Source organism: Macadamia integrifolia, chromosome 13, assembly GCF_013358625.1.
Source record: "Macadamia integrifolia cultivar HAES 741 chromosome 13, SCU_Mint_v3, whole genome shotgun sequence".
In the NCBI taxonomy this organism is placed as follows: Eukaryota; Viridiplantae; Streptophyta; class Magnoliopsida; order Proteales; family Proteaceae; genus Macadamia; species Macadamia integrifolia.
In genome coordinates, this window is record NC_056569.1 from 12,226,179 (window position 1) to 12,235,560 (window position 9,382).

The window sequence follows — 9,382 nt, forward strand, 5'->3', positions numbered from 1 at the left end:
TACATGGCATAGAATTTGTCGTTTTATGTTTTTATTTGGATGTTCAAGAACATCTGAAATCTCCTTTCCCTAGCATCAGTACTAGCACGGATCCTACGGTGAAGCATCATTGAGAATCTGCCATTGACCACTGTATGATCGATAGAGGAAGGGGAAAACAATAGAAAGGAGGTGCATCCAGGGTCCAAGAAGCTGATCACTTGCTTGATTTTTTGATGAGGCCATGAAGTCATTGCTTCCATGCAAGTCCTAAGATTTCCAAAAAACCAATGGGGTTATAGACGAGTCAGTGACAGTGGGGACTTGCTCTTGTTTACATAATCAGTATCAATGGCTTCAAGGTATTAGGGAATATTGAATTATCCCATTCTGGGTAACTCAATATTCTACTCTCTCTCTCTTGGAAAGTCTATATCACATGTGCTATTCATGGAAACATTATATTGTGTATGAGCTATTCTTAGTCACATACCATTAGCCGATTAGGGCTACCACCTCTTGTATATATAACATCATTATCAATGAAATATAAAACATAATCCACAATCAAAATTTTGTGTTAGCATGGTATCAAGAGCCACAAAAGCCAAAGCCCTCTAGCCCTAGTTAGCCTTTTCTTCATCCCTCCCCCTCTCATAGCTTGTCTCCCTTAGATTTAATTTAGAGTGATGTTTGGGGTCCATCTACGACTGCTTCCGTGGATGGTCACCATTTTTTTGTAATTTTTGTGGATGATAACACGAAGTTTATTTGGTTTTTTCCTCTTATTCACAAATCTGAGGTTTTTTCAAATTTTGTGCAATTTCAAAGTTTAGTTGAGCATCACTTTTCTCGTAAAATCAAAGCCGTCCAAACGGACTGGGGTGGAGAATTTAGAACTCTTCCCACCTTCTTTTCAAAGTTAGGTATTTCCCATAGAATCGCATGTCCCCACACCCATGAGCAGCAGGGTTTCGTTGAAAACTGACACCACCGCATTGTTGAGACAAGTCTCTCCCTGCTTGCCTATGGGTCTGTGCCAATGAAATTTTGGCACTATGCTTTTGAGTCTGCCATTTTTCTTATTAACCGGATGCCATCCAAAGTCTCTCAGAACACCTCCCCCTTTGAGTTAGTAAATCACAAGTTTCCTGACTATGGGTTCTTGGGTGTCTTTGATCGCACTTGTTTCCCTTTCTTGCGTCCTTATAATCATCACAAAACAAACTTTAGGTGTGCAAAGTGTGTTTTTCTTTGTTATAGACCTCGTCACACTGGATATCGTGTCTAGATCTCTCCACTAATTGGACTTATATCTCCCGTCATGTTCGCTTTGACAAATCTTCCTTTCCATTCCGTTCCTCCTCCATGCATGGTCCACCACCCATCCAACCTCCTCCAACATAGCTATCTTGGGCATCATTGCCCATTCGGCCTCCCTTCTCTCCCTCTACAGCTAACGCCCTAGCCTTTCCAACTCCTCCCTTACCTGTGCTACCACCCACTTCACCTCCCATTACTCCAACGGCCAGCCCTTCTCCACTTCACTCGCCTTCTCCCATGCCCTTACCCTTACCGTCTCCCACCACACCTGGTCTGGCCTCACCATCTTCACCACCCTTGCGCACTCGACCCCTAAACGACCTCTATGACTCCCCATCAGCGCCTTTAGCACCCTCACCTATCCCATTGGGTCTACAACTAGCTTGCCCCCCACCCACACCGCCAGCCCCACCTACCAAACTGCACAGGATGCAGCTGCGACCTCGCCCCAACCCACCTCACAGCCTCACCTCTTGTCCCTCCAACCTAGAACCCACCTGCTTCTCCCAAGCCAAGAAATCCCCCAAGTGGCATGCTGCTATGACAGAAGAGTTTAATGCTCTCATACAGAATCACACCTAGTCCATTGTCCCTCGCACCTCTAATATGAACTTAGTTGGCTGCAAATGGGTGTATAGAATAAAAAGAAAATCAGACGGTTCTCTTGAGCGCTACAAATCGCATCTGGTTGCCAAGGGCTTTCACCAACAACCGAGTATTGATTTCACAGAGATATTTAGCCCTATTGTGAAACCCACCATAGTTAGGTTAGTCCTCACCATTGTCATCTCTCAAGGGTGGCATGTTCGTCAATTGGATGTACACAACACGTTCCTCCATGGCATTCTCTCTAAAGAGGTATTTATGGCTCTGCTCCCTGGGTTTGAAGATCTCACTTGTCCAACTCATGTTTGCAAGCTCCATCGTTCCCTGTATAGCCTTAAGCAAGCCCTACGGGCATGGTTCCACAGACTCTCTCAATACCTCACTCAGATTGGGTTCTCTGCTTCTCAAACGGATCCCTCTCTCTTTATTTATAAATAGGGAACTGTAACTGCTTATATATTGTTGAATGTTGATGATATTCTTGTCACAGGGAGCAGTGCCTCTTTTATATCTAATCTCTTGGGCAGGCTCTCCACAGAATTCTCTATCAAGGATTTGGGGCCTCTTCATTTTTTTCTTGGCATCGAGGCTCTGCCTCATGCCAAGGGTATAGTTCTATCTCAGTCTCGTTACATTTCAGATCTTCTGACGCAGGCAGCCATAGTTGATTGCAAGACAATACAGACCCCTATTTCCACCACCTCTAAGCCATCTGCGCAAGGGGATGCTCTGATGGCTGATGTGACTAAATACCGCTCCCTTGTTGGTTCCCTTCAGTACATCACCTTGACATGGCCTGATGCCTGATTCTCTGTGAACAAATCCTGTCAATCTATGCATGCCCTAACTGAGGACGATTGGTCACTGGTCAAGTGCATCCTGCGCCATCTCAAGCTTCCTCGCACGCATGGTCTTCTCTTGGAACGTTCCTCTGCTGTGACTCTTCAAGCCTACTCTGATGCAGATTGAGCTGGCAGCAGTGCTGATAGACGCTCTACTAGTGGGTGTGCGATCTATTTAGGCCCCAACTTGATATCCTGGAACTCCAAGAAGCAGAAAACCATGGCTCACTCTTCCACTGAGGTTGAATATAAAGCTTTGGCCGACACCTATGCTAAGCTTATTTGGCTTGAAGCTCTATTCAAAGAACTTGGCTTCCTGTTGCGCGGTCCCCCAGTTCTCTGGTGTGACAATATCGGGGCTGCCTATCTCTCTACAAACTCGATTTTTCATGCCCGGACCAAACATGTGGAAATTGATTTCATTTTGTCCTCGAATGGGTCACCAATCGTCTACTCTCGGTTCAGTTCATCTCTACAAATGACCAGCTGGCTGATATATTCACCAAAGGGCTGCCCACAGCCCATTTTCAATTCATGCGGGACAAGTTGAAGATTCGACCTTCTGACTCTCCAACCTAAGGGGGTGTATCAGGAATATTGAGTTTTCCTATTCTGGGTAACTCAATATTCTACTCTATCTCTCTTGGGAAGTCTATATCACATGTGCTATTCATGGAAGCATTATATTGTGTACGAGCTATTCTTAGTCACATACCATTAGCCGATTAGGGCTACCACCTCTTGTATATATAACATCATTATCAATGAAATATACAACATAATTCACAATCAAAATATTGTGTTAGCACAAGGATCTGGGCTTTGACAAATTGACTATGCAAGTGTTGGCTATGACTGTGTTGCTGACAACCTGCCTAAAATGAGATAAATCAAGAATACTAGTCTTACAATTATATTATTTTATATCATGTACCTTGTCTAAATTGTAACAATTTAGGGAATCTGTAAATGAAATACCTTGAATGCATTTTATGTAGCTCTATCATAACCGTATCAACTCTGGGAAGGAAAATACCTTGAATTTTGTTATGTCTATTCGAACTATCAATGATGTCTATTCAAACTATCAAAGTTCTATCAAGGAGTTGGGATCAGGATTTATTGAGATGAATTGATTCGAGAGGATTTAACTTCTACAAAAACCCACCTATCTGTGTGTATGCTCATCCCTGTGTTAGAGATGCCTCGCCATTATTGTTTGCCTTATTTATTACCTTCTACGTTTGTGAATTCTTAGTTGGAGGGCTATTTTTGCAGGTGGCAATCATCACTTCCTTCAATTATCCTCTAGAAATCCCTGTACTGCAAATGATGGGTGCACTGTATATGGACAATAAAGCTGTTGTTAAAGTTGATAGTAAGGTATGCTTGTGGAAGTTACATAGGCTTCACTGGGAAGTCTGAATTTCATTTACCTTAACATCTACATATAAACTAGTCCTTAGTTGTAACGGGGAGCTGATATGTTGTCAAATTGCAATAGTGGATATCTGTGTACTACCTGTCTACGAGGGAATTTTCGTGGGTTTTTGCTGACGGAGATTTAGTGTAGGTTTAATATACACTGTCAGTGGATAAGCTAAAATGTACACTATTGGTGGGTAAGCCATAAGTGAAGCTCCATTTGTGGCTTCAGACATAGGAAGGTTAACCTGAACATATATTATCTCAAAAATGATGATTTTGAGCTATTTTCCACTTCTATTGCTGAGTCTATTTCTAATCATCACTCTTGTATTTTTCTTTTTCTTTCCCCTAACTTGTACTATTGACTGACTAGTACCGGGGCGTATTAAATTGGAAGATTCAGGTTTTGACTGGAAGGTTTTAGGTCCAAACGTACAAGAAGTATCTCAGATGATATTAATATATACACTATCTTGCATCAAAAAATAAACATTCAAAAACTCATTTTTGGATGAAGCTCAACTTATCAGACTGGCTTTTAAATGTTGGTTGGGTCTGTGATCAGGATGCATTCGGATGCAGTGGTCAAAAATGCTCAGCACTGTCAATTCTATTCATGCATGAGATAAATGTTTCATGTTTCAATATAAACACACTAAACAGATGTTTTGTCCAAGTGATTTCTGTACAATCATCCAATACTCTGTCATATAGATAACCATTACTCATGCATATCCAGGCATTAGCACTGGCAGGATGGACTATCTTTTCCTGTTCTGCTGGTTTTGTCTTAGTTTTGCTCTTTAAGCTCCATTTGTTTGATGTAAAATGGGCAAAAGTTTAAAAAATATTTGAGAGTTTGTTTCATGGTTTCATATGAAAAGGGACCACTATATGATGCCCAAAGACTACAACAACAACAAAACCAACAGAACAAGATCCAAACAAAACAAAGTAGTGGTGGAGGCAGGTTGTAGAGCTTGATGGAAAAGGTTATAAATATTGGATTGGAATCACTGGAATCAGGATTGACTGATCTCCATTTTGATTAACCTTGATTGTTAAAACCTTTGATCTGACCAAGTTAGACTGAGTCTTGACCAATTCCTGGCTGATTAGAATTGGAATTCGAGACCGATCCGATGCCTGATTCCTAGTTTTAAACCTTGTTTGTGGGTGGTTAGCAAATTCACAAATAATTCGGTGAAATTTTGGTTTGGCAAAAATTCAAACTGAATCCAAACTTGGATTGAAACAATTATTGATAGTTCACAACTAATTTAATTATGCCAAAAAATTTGAACTCCAAAAAACCCAAATATTTTACAAATAATTTGGTTAGAAAACATCATAACCTATACAAAATTTCAATAAAAAAAAAAAAAGTTACAAGAAAACTGGACCGAATTTTTTTCCCTGGAGGTTTTTAACATCAAACCATTAATTCCTGAATTACCCCAAATCCAACTTTAAGTGAATTTCTGAATGGGTGAAATGAAAACTATTCTCCTTCCAAATTATTCCCAAACTATGGTTGGGAGAGTTTGGGGCAGGTTTCCATCCCGCTCCCCGTTCTGTTGTGCCCGTCATTCTGGTCCTATGTTTTTTCCCATCTATTGGATTTTCCTTTAATACGTTTTCTTCTTCTTCTTCTTGCTGCTGATTATTTTTTAGTAAATTTTTTTGCCAATTTTTCTCTAATGTGGCTATTTCTTTTCATATTTTACCAGGAATTAAGCTTTTGACCTTGTCTTCACAAATCATAATATATGGTTTTTGTTATCGTAAAGCTTTTTTGCCTGCTCTTCTCCATTTTGGTTATTTTGTTAGGGACATACTATTATGCATTCATATTTTACCTGGAATTAAACTTTTTAATACATCTTGTGCCTTATTTATCTTCTTATGCTAATACTTCTTGTATCCTTTGCAGAACTGGGCTAAAAGTTCACTTATTTCTAAAATAAAAGAACTTGCTCTGAGAAGAAAGCTGAAGGATTTAACCATTGTCCCTGTTCTTACTGTAACAAAGTTACCTTTTTTTTGTTATCCTGCATAATCTTGCTCTGCTGTAAATCAAGGAAATATGTTTCCAACCGAAGCCCATGGCACAACGGTTAAGTTGCACTATTGCAACATGTTAATCACAGGTTCAACACTGGCCCCTCTCAGACCCTGTGGTAGCGCGAGCCTTGTGCACTGGGTTGCTCTTTTATGTTTTCAGGCCAGTTAGTAACAGCTTTTAATTCATTGGTAGTTGACATCTGGGCTCTTACAATCTCCATATTAAGAAAAAATTATGTAGTGGTAGGAAGGAAGAAAAAAATTGGGTTACAACACTTGGATTGTATTGAACCTTTCAGGTTTAATCTTCAGGTGCAGACTATGACGTGGTAGGTCTTCATGTTCACCATATGTACCTACATCCATGGTTTAAAGTATCAATATGTATCGTACCATATCGATATCGGCCCTTACCAATACAATACTACCGACACGATACATGGAGATCTTAAAATCCTTTTGTATCGATATATATCTTATGATATATACCGATATGCACTGATACACATCGATATGTACCAAAATAGTGCGTTATAGTCATATAATGGCCAAGATTTGGTCATTTTTCAAGAAAACATGATCTTTTGAGGGGTTTTTGTTCCAAAGTTGTTGTCAGCCATTTTTCTCTCTAACTAAAGTAGAAATCAAGGTTTGGTACAAGGATTTTACATTTATGAGACAACTACAAACCTTGGATTCTTAGTGCGATACACTCAAATTAGTATTTACGCATAATCCATGTTACATATAGCTTTTTTAACTATTTTTTTATGCAAAAGTGTATAAAAATAGTGTTTCCTATCCATTAATGTGCATATCTTAACATCTTCGATACGATACGATACCCTCCGATACGTATCTTAATTTTGGCCGATCGATACCGATACTTTAATCCTTGGTTGCATCACAGTTAGGAGACTGTTGACAGGATATTCCTGATGTGTTTCTTTATGTTCTCTTATTTATGGAATTAATTTTAAAGCCACATTTTTTTATAAGGTATTTTAGTGCCCTTAGGATACATTTCTGTTATACATACTCTAGTAAAACTTTCAGTTTATCTTAAATATTGGTTCAATTTTAATCTCCATTCAACAATAGTTTCTTTTTTTAGGCAGTTCACAACTGCAGCAATGCTAGAACACATGAGTAAACTCCTCCAAATACGAGGATCAAAGCTACTCTTTGGTGGTGAAGCTTTAAAATACCATTCTATTCCAAATTTCTATGGTGCTATAAAACCAACTGCTGTTTATATTCCTCTTGAAGAAATAGTGAAGGACGACAACTATAAGCTTGTCACAACAGAAATCTTTGGACCATTCCTGGTAAAGAAGCAGACCTTTATCTGATATTTCATCTGGTTGAGGATCCAATAAGCAATAAAATAAACTCATTTGTTTTAGGAGTTCCTGGCAAGAAGAAACCCACTTACAGGTGTAGTATAGTATGATAAATTTGAAGGTTGGGCCATACTTCTTGGCAATCATTTTGATATTCAGAAGTCAATAAATATTTTCTACTTACGACCCAAAAAAAAAACTAATTACTTGTTGACAGAGGCCATCGAGTCCTTGTATGTAATTCTAGATGAACACAAAATTTTCCCGATTCTCGAAATTGGAACTCCAGAAGTGGTAAAACATCTCAGAGGAGAAAAGATTATTAACGTTATTTTTCAATAATCTGAACTATTTAAGGACTGAATCCCAACGGGTAGCCTATTTGACAAGGAACCTTCGTCTCAAGAAGCGTGTGGTTCTGAGTTCGACTCCTCTTATCTCCTTGGAACCACTCACGTAGGGGTGTTTAGTGCTTTTTACTATTTTCAGTGAAAGTTGAATGGTTCTCATTCAACCCCGGTATGACCCGGTCCATACGGTTGTGGGGTTAGTATGAACCTACGGGATTAGTCAGGCTGAAGGCCTGGATACCCGTCGTTAGCAAAAAAATAAATAAATAAAGACCAAGTCTGTAGTTCTGTCTTCGGAAAGAAGGCGGCACTGAAAGGGCACATGATTGTTGCCGAACATGAGGCAAATTGTTGAACATGAAGTTCTGTCCTAATTGTATATCAAATCTCATTATCTTTTTCATGGCTGGAACTACAGATCTGCTACTGATGGTTTTGTGCTTGGTTGCAGATTATTACCGAGTATAAACAGGATCAGCTCCCAATTGTATTGGATGCTCTTGAGAGGATGCATGCACACTTAACAGCTGCAGTGGTTTCAAATGATCCCTTGTTTATGCAGGCAAGAGTCCATTATCATGAATCTTTCTCTTCAGTTCAGCCTTTGGTTCTGGTTTCTAAACATTGTTATGATAAGTAGTTGCATGGCTTTTACTCTAAACCCTAATTTAAATGGAAATGGAGTATGTATACCATGGATATCCTCATATACCTACAATTTAAGAGAACCTAGACACACGCATGTCAACTGAAACCAACTTATCACTACACTGAAAGGCTGGAAGCTTTTTCAAGAGAGCTGACCTAAACTGGACTCTTACAGTTGAAATAGATCATAGATGACATCCGATGGAAACCTTCACCTTGACTTTGCATCCATTGGCATGGCTTTTGGGTTTGACTATTCAAGTCTTCTTGATAGAGTGGCATATTCATCAATAGAGTGAGAGACCTGAGAGGATATTTACCACATGGAGTTACATTCTCAGAAAAGGTGTGGGGCGTACCATTTAACTACAAACATTCAGGAAAGAGTAGAACAACAATAATAGCTTAATGGCTATTGGCAACTCCTTGGCATAAAGCTTTTAAGTTTTGAGTACGACTTTTCTATAGAAATGCAATCCTAAAAAATGATGCAAGAAGTAATGAAAACATAAGAATGAGCAATACACACAAATTTACGAGGTTCGGAAAAATTGCCTACGTCCTCGGTGAGATGACATTCTGCTTCACTATCAATGGAAAATAGAGTTATAACACTCGTCCTCACACCTCTCAAAATTATTTACAGAGAAAGTAAACCTCAATATAAATATATAGTGAAAAACTCTAATACTAGAAAGTACAAAATTGTCTTTTGTAAACGTGTCCCAATTAAAAAAAAAAATAATTCAAGTGGGGGCAGCCCCCTACACCCCCACCACATAGGGGGCATCCTGCCCCC

At 39.3% G+C, this 9,382-nt stretch overlaps 2 protein-coding genes across 4 annotated transcripts in view; one reads left to right on the plus strand and one right to left on the minus strand.

The window, feature by feature from the left end:
* The window catches only part of LOC122059696 (delta-1-pyrroline-5-carboxylate dehydrogenase 12A1, mitochondrial-like), an 11,467-nt gene that overhangs the window by 1,545 nt on the left and 540 nt on the right, over positions 1-9,382 (plus strand). Inside the window, exons 2-5 of one of the 2 annotated variants that reach the window (XM_042622672.1) lie at positions 80-341; positions 4,029-4,133; positions 6,112-6,201; positions 8,387-8,497. In XM_042622672.1, coding sequence (XP_042478606.1) covers positions 4,080-4,133; positions 6,112-6,201; positions 8,387-8,497 — 255 coding nt within the window. In that variant the 5' untranslated portion in view covers positions 80-341; positions 4,029-4,079. The remainder of the gene's footprint in view (positions 1-79; positions 342-4,028; positions 4,134-6,111; positions 6,202-8,386; positions 8,498-9,382) is intronic. The other variant, XM_042622671.1, reaches the window with a different exon arrangement.
* The window catches only part of LOC122059694 (plant cysteine oxidase 2-like), a 6,428-nt gene continuing 5,630 nt past the window's right edge, over positions 8,585-9,382 (minus strand). For both annotated transcript variants that reach the window (XM_042622668.1, XM_042622670.1), the window contains one exon: positions 8,585-8,887. Coding sequence is in view for 1 of the 2 variants with exons in the window: in XM_042622670.1 (XP_042478604.1) it covers positions 8,871-8,887 (17 nt within the window). In the remaining variant the exon portion in view is untranslated. The remainder of the gene's footprint in view (positions 8,888-9,382) is intronic.